The 12,808-nt window shown below is 53.2% G+C and overlaps 1 protein-coding gene across 1 annotated transcript; it reads left to right on the plus strand.

The window, feature by feature from the left end:
* Positions 1 to 7,681: 7,681 nt before the first annotated feature.
* LOC132086279 (C-C motif chemokine 16-like) lies at positions 7,682 to 10,759 on the plus strand. Its single transcript, XM_059491825.1, has 4 exons — positions 7,682 to 7,839; positions 8,341 to 8,467; positions 8,578 to 8,761; positions 9,074 to 10,759. Exons 1-3 carry the CDS (start codon positions 7,770 to 7,772, stop codon positions 8,744 to 8,746), a joined length of 366 nt encoding a protein of 121 aa, XP_059347808.1. The 5' UTR covers positions 7,682 to 7,769; the 3' UTR covers positions 8,747 to 8,761; positions 9,074 to 10,759.
* The last annotated feature ends 2,049 nt before the right edge of the window (positions 10,760 to 12,808 follow it).

Genomic DNA, 12,808 nt, shown 5'->3' on the forward strand with positions numbered 1-12,808 from the left:
ACCCCCATCCAGCCTGGCCTTGAACATCTCCAGGGATGAGGTATTCACAACTTTTCTGGGCAGCCTATGTCAGTACCTCACCACCCTCACAGTAATTTTGTTTTTTTCCATTATCTTATCTAAACCTACTCTCTTTCCATTTGAAGCCATTCCCCCTTGTCCCCCAGTTGTTAGTGGGACATGCTCTGCTCAACTCAGCCTTGAACCTAAGAGCAGGAAGAGATGGGAACAGGCAGAACAGTTTTTGTGTCTGAAAACCCCTGGGGAGATTTTGATCTGTCCTCATTTCCCTGCTGAGTGGAGAGGGAAACCCAAAGGGAATGGGATAGGACACATCTGCCAGAGCAGTGTCCTGAGGGGCTTCAGGGGCTGAGGTATTTGTGTAAGGAATCTGCTGTTCCATGGGAGGCAGCTGCAGGCAATGGAGAGAGCAGCATAGAATTATACAATCACAGAATAATCTGGGTTGGAAAAGACCCTTAGGCTCATCTCATTCCAACCCCTTTGACATGGGCAGGAACACCTCCCACTAGACCAGATTGCTCAGAGCCCCATCCAACCTGGCCTAGAACACTGACAGGGATGGGGTATCCACAGTTATTCTGGGCAACCTGTCCTTAAGCTGCTCTCCCTGTCCACTGATAAATGCCAACCATACCAACTGGTCTTACAAACTCTTTATTGCCTTTATAACCTTGCCTTGGGGCACCATGACGGGTTTACAATGCTGCCAACTATCACAGGCACCTTCAGTCTTCGAGCAGAGTCCTGCACAGCTGGAAATTGGGGCTGCAGCCCTCATGGCATTCTTGGTGGGCAATTTCCCCTTTGTGCCTGTGACCACAGTCAGCCAGCTCTGGAGGACGTGGAGCTGCAGTTATTCTCAGTTTGGCAGCCACGAACACCTCCAGATCTCTGCAGCAAGCACGGTCTGCTCTGCTGCCAGGGCACTGGGATGCAGCCATCAGTGGGCATGGTGGTGTCTCTGCCCTTCGACCTGATGCCTGAGCCAGATACCATCAAAGAGAATCTCTCCAATTGTCTGGCTGACTTTTCCAGAGCTGCCATTGCAGATCTGTGTGGCCTTGGCAGGCAGCTGCTGCCAGGAATGCCACAGCTCCTGGACCTGCAGCTCTTCCCTTGCTGTAAACAGATGCTTGCCTGATCCCCATTCCCAAGGGGAATTTCCAGCCCCTCTCACTGTTCCCAGCCCCTCACACACTGCCTGCAGCCACCTGCTGAACCACAGATCCTGGCTGGCTGTGGTCCCTTGAGCAGTGTCCCAGCTCCAAACAATGTTTTTCCCATGTTTAGGCATGTCCTCTGCATCCTCCTGGGCACACCCATTTGGTGATGCCAGGTCACACACCCAGTGTTGACTCCTCAGGTCCTCGATGTGCCTGGGTCAGTCCCTGCTCTCTCTGTGCTTGGGAGGAGGCTGCTCTGCATTGTGCAGGTCTCCTGGGTGGTGCAGGGTGTCTCCTCTGTGTAAATTGTGTTTGCCTGCTGCCAAAATGACCCTCAGGTCAGTCATATAGTGCTGGCCTGGTGATGGAGCCAGCTGTTGCCAAGTTCTGAAGGCTCTGTTATTCTGCCCTACTCCTCTGAATCACTGTTCATGGCCAGTTATAATTAAGCTTGGGGTATGTAACTTCTTATCTTTTAACTATATCCATGCAGGAAGAGACTTGTCCCCTGCATAGCTGAGCTCCCAGAGCCTCCCTATCCACTTCCCTCTTTTCCAGCAGCTGTTTCCTTTCTGTGCAGGCTGCTGGGAGAGAATTGGCCTGTGACTACTCAGGTGCCTGCTGGCCCTGGTGCTCCTTGGTGCCAAGTCCTGATGCCCATGGACCATGAAATGGGCAAGCAACATGGTGGGACTGGTGTTGGTGCCTGACACTTCCCCTTGCTGTGGGGCTTCATCTCCTTTCTCTTTGCTTTCTCTCTGCTGTTTGTCTTTTCTACTGCTGCTTGGGCATTTGGCAGCTGCTTCCTTGGCTGGGGTGTCTGGCTGAGCCACCACGAGGAGCAGAGCCCTTCTCTGGAGTTTTCCAGTCTTGGCTGAAGCATATCTAGCTCCTAGTTTATGGCTTGTTGTAATGTCTTCTGCAAAATCTCCAGAGCCTTCTCGATGTTTTGCTTCATTTCTCTTTGGCTGTCTTTAATTCCTCCACACACAGCCCCCTGCCACTGCTGAATTCACTGAATGTGCCAGCTCCTATTTCCTCTGGTTCAAGCTCACAAGGTGAGCTCGTGCCAGAAGTGTGGGGCAGAGCGGGCTGCTGGGCATCTGCAGTGGGGCTCTGCCTGGTGTCACAGTCCCACACCCCAGGAGAGAAGGAGCAGTTTCCTCTCCAAAAAACCACTTAGACAGCTTTTTGTCCCCAGCAGCTTCTCAAATCTCTATGAATTCACAGTGTAGGAGCATCAGGGGGTAGGACAGGATGGTCGGGACAGACGGAGACAAGAGATCTCTGCAGCCAGGTCGTGGAACTTGCAGTTTATTGCAAAGGCCCTGGGTGTAGGGCCCTGCTGGGAGCTGCCAGCCACAGCTCAGAGCAGGACTGAGAGAAGAGAGGGGTAGAGAGGATGAGAGGGTGGGAGAGTAAGAGGGTAAGAGCGTAAGAGAGTAAAAAATGTTACAGCATAAAAGGGTAAAAGAATGAGGTTCCCGTTACAATACAATAAATCTTCTTCTGTGCTGAATATTCTGATTCTCACTAACTAATCTAGTACAATGTATAAATCCTATAGCATTTCCACACAGCCTATAGGAATCATTATATCACCATACTGTGTTACATTTTAAACCCTAAAAACTCCTCTTTGGACCCCTTCTGCCAAGCTGGCAGGGTCTGCTCTGACCCTTGGAACTGTCTGCAAGCAGAGGGTTTTGTTTCATCAAAAGGGGATTACCTTCAGCCAGCCACACCATTGTTTTCCAGTTGTTCAGTAACTGAGGGATCTCAAAGCTTGCTTTCATTTCAATCTCACTTATAGTTTCTATATTCTCAAAAACTTTTGCCAGACAATCATATTTTTATAAGGCTTTCCTTTTTCATCTTCCCCAACACACAGGCCAGAGCAATGTCTTCACACGTGTCCATCCTGGACAGAGCCTGTCCCAGCCAGCCATCTCCCACCTCCCAGAGCTCCATCCTGGCTGGCACAGGCTGTGCCTGCTTCAGCAGCTGCTGCTCCCCCTGCCCTGAGAGGATTCCTGATCGTTCCATCTCCACTTTCACTCAAGGCTGGGTTGGTGCCAGTAGTTTCCACTGAGTTTTATGCTTCCATACAGGAACCCATGGGATTTCTGGGTGGAGTATTGATGTGCTTCCTGTATTGAGGGAAGAGATGGGGCTGTACCTGTGGTTGGTGGAAGGAATGAGGGCTAGCTGAGAGGGGCACTGTGTTTGGAGGACGGTGCAAGCAGCTAAACATCTCTTCCTTGAAGTGTCTCCCACTTTTTGCCTTGTGGCCTGTCCCACACAATTCTTGGCTACCCCATGGGGGTCTCCACCATGCCACAGAGGGACAGGCTCTGAGCCATCTCCCCTGTATATTCTGTGCATACTGCACACTCACAACAGCCACAGTCCAAAGGATCCCATGTGCCTCGATCAGGGGAGCTGAGAACTGAGCAATGCTGGCCATGCATTTTCCACGGGGACACAAAACTTGCCCATTCCTTTGATTTTGGACCTAAGCAAGCACTGTGTGCAGCACTGCACACCCTGCAGAGGGAAGAGAGCACTGCTCCAGGCTGCAGGATCTGCTCAGGTCCCTCTCATCCTGTTCACTAAGCCCCTGAACATTTTCAGCATCCTGCCTTAAACCTGGATCACTCTGCAGTGATGCTTGCAACCAAAGGTTAACCTGCACCAGGCTGGGAAATCAAATTTCTATCTGGGGAAACAAAGAGTGTGCATTGGGCAAACTTTTCAAGGCTGAGGACCCTCTCCCAGCCCAGCTGGCTCCAGCACCCGTGCACTCCTGGGGAGCTGTTTCCTTGCCCTTCTCAGCATGTTGTGCTGATCCTGCTCTTCCCACTGGCCTCGCTGAAGGCCGGGGACAGCGCAGCAGCCAGCAGGCAGCCTGCCCGGCTCGTGTGCCGCCGGCTTCCAGCAATTATTTCCCGCATCCCAGGGAATGTGTCGCTCTTTGACATTTCTATACGTTGTGCCTGGCAGCCAGCTCCCCTTCCCAGACAAGGGGGCTTTCCACGCTGGGTGCTGCAAAGTACCTCTGCGCTGGGTCCTGGGAATCGGGGCCTCTGCAGGAAGGAATGTGCTGGTCAGCGGGTTGAACTGAGCCGTGCGACCCTGTTCCTGTCAGCAGTGAGTGTAATTTGGAGGCAGCATCCACAAGGATTTGGAAATTCCCAGTCCCATTGGTTGGCCCCTCTTGATGCCTTCAGTTTGAGGAACCTTTGCTCCCAGCCCGGAGCTGCCTGGGAAGCAGCCCCTGCAGTCTGGTTAAGGGGGACAGAGCTGGAGGCTTCTGCAGTGCTGGTGGTCAGCCCAGGTGGATGAGTAGAGGGCTCAGGAGAACAGATCTCCTGGCAATGTGGGTTGAGGTGCTAGGAAACTGTGATGCTAGAAACCAAGGGACTAATCCACACATGAATCCCAGGTCCTGGAGCTCTGGTGCTCTGGTGCAGGGTGGAAACTTGAGAAAGATTTGGGATGGAGGTTTCAGAGACCTGTGGTGGTTTTACTGCGTGGGAGCAGGTCACGAGCAAGGCAATGAAGTGACCTTTGCTATAGTCCCACTGTTTCTGTGCACTCTGTGTGTGGGGACACCACAGTCTCTGCCTAGGACACCCTCCCCTCTTCATGCACTGTGGAGTTTCCTCCACCACAGGGATGCAAAGGGCTGGAGCTGGGCTGCCCGAGCACGGGGGTAGCTGGAGGCATCATCGTACAAACCCTCATTGCAATGGCTCTGTACAGTGTTAGACGCAGACCCTGTGGTCACAGATGGACTCTCTGTAGCTGAGACACCTCAGAGGGCATCCTGCCTGGCTGTGCATCCCTCCCCATGTCTGCCTCCATCCTGCACCTATGAGCCATAGAAAAAGGAGTCACTGCAGGAGCCCAGGTAAATGAGGAATGGGTTATGTGCAGGAAATTGTGCCTGCCCAGCTGCTGGAGGCTGCTGGTGTTTGAGACCCCTGAAAAACCTTGTCTCCACCCCTACTACTGTCAGTTCCTCTGTGTCTCAAAAGTTTGGTTATTCCTTCAAACAGGGATGCTCACTCACCTCTCATTGCCAGAAGCTTCCTTCTTTCTCCTTGGGTTGGGGAAACAGGTGACAGAGAAAGGCACATCAAGAGCAAGGAGTGAAGGGAGATGGTCTGAGGGAAGGGAGGCAGAAGGGGAGACAAGGCACAGACCCCCAGATTGCTTTCCAGGGGGCCCTGCTGCTCAAGCATGCAGATGTGTCTGCAATTGCCAAGTGCCCCTTTCCCTCCTGGGACCTCTCCAGCCACCTTCCCTGGGAAGAGTGAGAGCCTGCTCATGCAGATGCTTTGTTAGAGGTGCAAGTCACAGCAACAGGGAATTGCCAAAGACTGATGCCTCTGGGAAGGGAAACACGTGCCCTGACCCTACTCAGCAGCTCAGACCGTGTTTGGGGCTGGCCGCTGGCCAGAGGTTGCTGCTGTGGTGTCTTCAAAACACTCAGAGAGCCAGGGACTTTCCAGGATCTTGCTGCCTTAGTGGGACACAGACTGGGTAAGGGAGGAATCTGGGCTCTGTGCTGGGACTGCAGAGCTCCCTGGGCTCCTTTGTGAGCACCCAGACCCTGCTGTCTGGGGAAGTTGCACAAGAAAGGGCTGGCAAGGCACTATAATACCAGCATGGCTCTCATTTTCTGCCCTGTGCTGATGCCACCAGTGCTTTGGGATTAGGGAGATGGGTGACAGCACACAGGATGCCTCTGGGAGCTCCTTCCCCATGCTGCCAAGTACCCTGGGGAGATGCACCTGCAGACAACCTGCTACTGCCCAACCTGCTGCCTGCCTCAGGCTCTGCTGCCCGGCACCACAGCAGCCTCTGTGCTGCACAAGCGTGTGGGGATTTGCCTCCCCCCATCTGGGCGCCCCCTGAACGGGATCTCCATGCACGAGGGATGGAGGAAGCCCCAGGAGTGCAGCCCTGGCACACTGCCCCACTGTCCCAGAGGAATGCTGCTCTCCTGGCAGTTGTTGGTGATCCATGACTCCAGCACTGCCTTCTCCCTGCTGAGGGGAGTGAGAGAGTGGGCACCTTACACAGCTCTGCTTTCTGCAGAGCTGCGACTTTGGGCTTCTCCCGGGCTGCTCATGGTCCTTGATGTCTGTTTGTCAGGGTCATTGACAGAAACTGGTGGAAGGTCCTGGTGTTACAGCCCAGCTCTCAGGCAGCAGGGCTCTCAAAGGGGTTTGATCCCCACTATCCTTGGTTAGACCCCATGAGGGCTGCCCATTCCATTGGGGCTCCTAGGACACAGCTGGCATGAGCACTGGGACAGGAGCTGTCCAAGGAGCTGGAGGTCAGCAAAGAGAGGCTATTAGCAGTGAGTGGTGAAGGATGGCAAGGGGGAATTCCTGCTGCTGGGGGTTGTCCAGGGGGGCTGGAGAGGTGCTGGGGCTCTGGAGCAGGGTGAGAGGCAGCCACACCAGACCCATCACAGGAAACTCCAATTAAACAGTGAGGGAAATGTTTTCAACTTGAGGACATATCAACCACTGAAACAGGTGGCCCAAAGCAGTTATGAAACCACCTTGGTCTCTTCCAGACCGTGCTCTGGTGATTACCTGAAAAATGTCTGACTGTCCTTTCCCCATAGCAGGACTGGTGTCACACTAGCTGCTCAGGGCTTGGTCCAGTAACAAAGGCCATCTCATTGAATGGGTTTTATCACCACAGGAATTTCCTGTGGGGTCCTGTTCAGCTCTCTGGGTTCATTTGTATGTGGTCCCCATCTGTCCAGCTATGTCCAGCTGCACAGGGCCGTGTCACGCTGCTGCGGGTTTTCACATCCTTGTCAGCACATTCCTTCAGCTACTCAAGGTCCCCACTCACCCCAGCTTCCCTCAATTTGATATCAGCATCAAAATACGATGGGCTGTGATGTTTTCCCCGGCCCCATTGCAGACTGGCCCTCACACATCCCAGCCCTACAGCTCTATTCAGCTTTGTTCAGCTGGATTCATCCCCAAGGCAGCCAGACACGGATGGGGGCTCAGGGGGAAGGGGTTTGGGCTCACCCTGAGCCACTTCTCACCTACTATTTGTGTTGGTGGTTGGCTTGGAAGCAAATCACCAAATGGGGGAGCAAACCAGGTTGACTTCTTGGTTTCTTTGAAGGCTTGGCCACCTTCCAGGATCCATTTCATGGGAATAAACACCCGACCCTCTGAGAGCAGGTAGTGGCAGGTTGTGAGACTGTGTAGGAAACTGAGCCCACAAACCCATCCAGCTGTGAAGGGAGTTGTGTCTCCAGCACGGCCCCTACCTGGCACCCCCCTGTGATGGGCAGCTGGGAACAAGACAGGATGTGTCTGTAAAGGGGGGCTTGCAGCTTCCAGGAATCCCCCACCCTCTACTCGCGCATCACCCAGCCCTTGGCCGGCTGGTGGGCTGCCTGCCAAGCTGTCCAAAAACGAAAGCAAGGAATGCACAGATAAATAGGAGCAGCCTCAGCACGAGGCAGCAGTGCGTGTCCTGCTCCCAAGCCTTGCCCTGCTCCCAAGCCTTGCCCTGCTCAGCGCCCCTGGCAGCACCATGGCTCTCCGCCCCTTCCTGCTGCTGCTGCTGCTGCTGGCTGCCTCCTTGCTCATTGCCCAGGCTCAAGGTGAGGGGCAGGGAGCCCTCCTGCCTGCCTCTGCTGGGATGGGGTGTGTGGGTCCTCACTGGGGTGTGCGCAGGGTGTGGGGTGGTGTTTGTAGGGCCCTGGGGTGTGCAGGTGTGTGTAGGGCTCTGTGTGTGTGTGTGCCTGTGGCATTGGCTGGCAGGGCTTGCTTGGCTTGGAGTGTGTCTGTGTGCATGTGCCTGGTGAAAAGAGCAGAATGATGTTCAGTACCTTTGCAAGGTGCTCATGTCTGCCTCAGTTTCCCCGCCACCACTCTCAGATGTGGTGTCTCATATTCCTGGGACCAGGTCTGACCTGGGCACTGGGGTTCAGAGCTTCAAACCCACAGGGCACTGGGGTTCACAGCTTCCAACCCCATGTGGTGCCTAGGATCTCCCTGATCCGTGACACCAAACAAGCCCCATGCTGTCAGCTCACATTCTGTGCTGAAGGTGTCCTGACTCACTGGCGATGCCAAATCCCACATGTCCTCCTTGCTCACAGGCATTGGAAGCTCAGCCTTGGACTGCTGCCTGAAGAACAGACCTTTGAAGAAGGAGATCCTTGGTGGGGTGGTGACATCCTACCGCCAACAGGGACCCGAGTCTGGCTGTTACCTCCGTTCTGTTGTGTGAGTACCCTGTGGTGGCCAGGACCGCTTGGAACAGTCTGGCTTCAGACAAACCCTTCCCTGTCCTCCCTCTGCTCCTCCCCCAGAAAATCTTTCTGCTGCTCCCCCAGGCTCATCACCAAGAGGAACAGGAAAATCTGTGCCTCTCCCACTGACGACACTGTCCTGAAGTTGATTCAGCAGCTGGACAAGAGGGCCAAGAATGACAAGAACAGGAAGAAGGGGCAGACCCAGCGTCCCAGGGGCAGACCCAAGAAGCAGAGGCGGCAGCGGGTCTAAGTCAGGCCTGAAGAGGTAGGTGACGGGGGTGAGTAGAGTGAGGGTGCTGCACCCCATTCTAGATCCTTCTCTGTGGGAGGGTGGGGTTCAGCTCCTGGTGCAAAGCCTGGGAGACCTGTCAGAGCCACGGCTGGAGCACAGAGGCATTTAGGGAACAACTCTTTCCTGGTTTGTGCTTGCCTTGAATTTAAATTTGTTTCTGGATCTGCTGGGATAAGGCAATGCTTGGGATGGGCAGGGTAGGTCACAGTAGGGAATGGCCCAGCTGGGGTGGATGATCTGGCTGAGCCCCTCTCCATCTCACCCCCTCCTGCTTGCCTCTGTCAGGACGGACGCCTTCCCCTGGTGACTGACCCACGGCAATGGCAATGGCAATGGCAAGGGATGCACACAAACCACACACCCACCCACCCGCCAGCCCCAGGGCGGGGATGGGGCAGGCTGAGGAGGATTCCCTCTGCCCCACCACCTCTTTGTTGCTGCTATGCCTGACACAGAGATGCCCCAGCACCTGCAGTGCCTGGGCGCTCTCAGCAAAGCAGGCACCCAGGTCTTCACTCGTCCCACGGCCAAGTAAGTGGGGACCTGGGCATGGGAGCTGAGCCATGGCTTCCAGAGGGAAGTGGACATGCTTCCCACTCAATGGGAGTTATTTAGCCTAGCAGGATGGATGCTTTTCCTATGACTTTTTTTTGGGGGATATTATACATTTGTATTTATATTTGAAAACTGTGCTTTCATTCAGTCTTCCTGAAAGGCTTTACTTCTCTCTCTTTACGCTTCACAAAGTAGCCTTTATGCTGCAGGCCGGATTTTCTGGAAGATTTCTCTTATTTTTCTACCAAATAAACCATGGCTGCATTTTATTTTCCTCTCATCTCTTTGCTCCATCTTGGCTTGCAAGGCATGGGGAAGCAGGCAGGTCCTACTTGAGCTGCTGGCTGGGTGCTTCTTTGCAGAGCAATTAATAGCAGCTGAGATGGAGAGTTTTGGGGTAACAGCGTGTCTGGACTGCTCTAATCTTTCAGGTTTTATGGCACACTGTTGCACTGTAGTTTGTATAAAGATAGCCACAATTTGTCCCTTTGGTTTTTTCATTTTCTTTTTTAGGTACAACATTTCCGTGAAATCAGAACTAATTGTTCAATTTAGTGGAATTATACCCTTTTAGCTCCCCTGGCTACAAAATTGCAATGAAATCAGAACAAATTGTTCGGTTTAGTGGAATTTCACCCTCTTCTTTCCCCTGGCTTTTCTTGTGTCACGGTTTCAGACACTAATAAGACAAATGCTTAGTTTTCTGGGGGGGGGGGGGGGGGGGAAGACCCAGCAACCCTCTAATACATATTTACCAAATCTGAAAAGCCCACATAGGGAAAAGCACATGTGAGACAGTGAAGGTGGGGGAATAGCAGATTTTGTAAATTTTACTATAGACATCCTGCAGCTATTTGAGACCAGCTCTATCCCAAACATTTAGTGAGAAGAGTCACTGAGTAGAGGACACCTTTAGGTGAGACTGCAAGTGGAGGTGGGAAAGATCCTTGGGAGAGGGGCTGGCAGGAAAATGGCATCTCCCTGTGCTTGCAATCCTCTCTCCTCTCTCCCTGGCTGAGAAGGAACAAATTAAACTGCTGCGCTAGAGCCACACTGCTTTTGGCTTGCAGAGATTTTGAACGTGGACTTTGGTCAGTAAAGGTCTATTAAATCATATAAATGCAATAATAGGATTTGCAGAGCTTAACAGTATCAGCACGGGCAGTGTGTTTGTTGGAGTAAAGCTTATAGCTGAGTGTTTCTACCAAGTATGTATCTGGCTTGATTGCTTTATTAATAGGGCATTTAGGTTTATCATTTTAAGGCTGTGCAAAGTAACTGTGAAGTCCAAGAGACTGGCCCCGAGCATGGGACAAGCGCTGAGCTGTCTCCTCCTCCACATTGAACACCCGGCCGTCTGCCAGACCGGCTTTTGGACAGGATGTGTGGCAATAAAATGTATTCTTTATAACCAAATTCATTTGTTCTGGCTGTTGTGATGGGCCTTGGTGGGGTGGGAAGGGCTGCATGGCGGGGTGTTCTCCTGCCCCATTAACCATCATCCCCCAGGTCCAGGCTTTTGCAGTGCTCCCATGTGATGCATCCCTGGGGTGCCTGGGCTGGAAGCTGCTGGCACAGGGGAGCAGTGCAAGTCCCCTCTCTTGTAGCTGTGTTTCCCAGCAAGGTGGAGACATTCTGGTTGCTCATCTGTCCCCAGTGAAGGGTTCTGAGGTGCCTCTGAGGTGCCAGAGAACATGGGCACAACACTGGTTTGGACACAGCATCTTTTCTCAGAGCCGAGCCGGTCCCTCTAACTCCGACCCATCCTGAGTGTGCACTGCTTGTTCGAAGCAGGGGCTCTGTGTTCCTTGCTGCTTTGGGATAACAGCAATAAAATAGGTTATTAATGAGGCTATGCTCTGCACTGGGCTTTGCTGGGAGCCTGGGAACTGATACCTGCACACAAGGAGTCAAATGGAGTGCCATGAGAGGGGTGGAGGCAGCCCTGTGTTTGATGAGGACACACTGCATCCAGTGGCCTTGCCTCTGATGAACTCCTTGTGCTGGTTGTGGTGTCAGAGGATTGTGAAATGGTTGCAAAAATTCCCAAGAAATGAGGTCTAGACAGATACATCTGAAACCACAAACAGCTAAGCATGAGAATATGGTAGGAGTGAGCCAGCATGTGAAATGTGCCCTGGTGTCTCTGTGGCTGTGGAAGAAAACACCACACAAGAGGGATTTTTCCCTTTAAATGCCAGGAGGGCATTAGGCTAAAACAGGTTAAAAAATATACCAGTGTTGCTGCTCTGATGTGCCGTAAAACTTACCAAAAAAACAGGGTCTGGAAGGACACAGGAGCTTGTCCCTTGCTCAGGAAGGCACATGTGAGCATGGGCACAGATGCACAAATGCAAGCCCACCTGTGCCTGTGCCTGCACACACACAGGTGTTTGCACTCTCCTTCCAGATTTATTGCTGAATGCTGCTCTCCAGGCAGACAAGGTGGCAGGGTTACTGGGAGCCTCTCCAGGCAGGTGTGAAACAGATGGTCACAGTGCTGCTACAGTGAGATGGCACCAGGAAAACACCTCCAAGGAGATTCCCTGTGAGAAGTAATGAGCTGCAACCTGTAGCACTCAGCGGGCACCAAAATTCCTTCTTCACAAAGGAGCTGAATCCATGGACTCCAGCTGGGACAAGAGACGTGAAGAAGAAGGTCTAAGGTGGTGCAGCAGTGAAGCAGCAGAAAGGAACTCACAGAGCTGTACCCCTGGGCAGGACAAGCCTGATGCTTTGTGCAAAGATAGGGCAGTGCTGATGAAGTATGTGCTGGGGTAGGAGGTGAGCAAGGGATATATAAAAGCTCACCTAGACATAGAATCAGTCTGCAGGGAAGGAAGCAAAGCTGAGCAGAGTTGGGATAGCTCGGCCCCTCTGGAGCAGAAAGGCTCCAGTGATGGCAAAGAGCAGCCGGGCGAGACAGAAAACAAGAGCAGCCAAGGAAGTCTTGAGCCCAGGCCAAATGATTAGCTCAAGTCATTAGCTGTGCAGAGCATGCTCCAGGGCTGTGCCAGCAGCAGAGTGCTCTGGGCTGTGATGCCAGGTGGAGCTCCAGCAAGGCTCACCTGCACACAGGCAGATCAGCTCCATCCCTCCATCCCAGGTCCTGGCCCAGCAGCAGCAGTGGGCAGAGCTGCAGCAGCCAAGTGTGGCCAAGGGCTGCTTCTGGGGCTGCACGGGTGTGAGAGGGGCTTTGGATTCCAAGCAAAGCTTGGAGGTGTTTTTTGGTGTTCTCTCCACCAACACTGCTCTCCTGAGGCCTGTTATGGTCTCGAGAGCAGAGAGGATGTGGGAAAGTGGCTGGTGGCCAAGAGGGACTCTCACCTTTCCTGTCCCAAGGTATTTCCCAGTCCTGGCCATCCCCTGGCATTCATGGTCTCCTAGAGGGCACAGCCCAGGGCTTTCTTTCACCCCATTTGTTGACTATGTGTAACTCCCAAGTGTCCTCCTTTCCCCACCTTC

This window comes from Ammospiza nelsoni, chromosome Z (genome assembly GCF_027579445.1).
Source record: "Ammospiza nelsoni isolate bAmmNel1 chromosome Z, bAmmNel1.pri, whole genome shotgun sequence".
Classification (NCBI taxonomy): domain Eukaryota; kingdom Metazoa; phylum Chordata; class Aves; order Passeriformes; family Passerellidae; genus Ammospiza; species Ammospiza nelsoni.

Bases quoted from the DNA above. Each gene is read 5' to 3' on its own strand.
- LOC132086279 (XM_059491825.1), top strand. From the start codon at position 7,770: ATGGCTCTCCGCCCCTTCCTGCTGCTGCTGCTGCTGCTGGCTGCCTCC. The intron at 7,840-8,340 runs GTGAGGGGCAGG...CCTTGCTCACAG, and splicing joins GCTCATTGCCCAGGCTCAAG to GCATTGGAAGCTCAGCCTTG. The intron at 8,468-8,577 runs GTGAGTACCCTG...CTGCTCCCCCAG, and splicing joins TGTTACCTCCGTTCTGTTGT to GCTCATCACCAAGAGGAACA.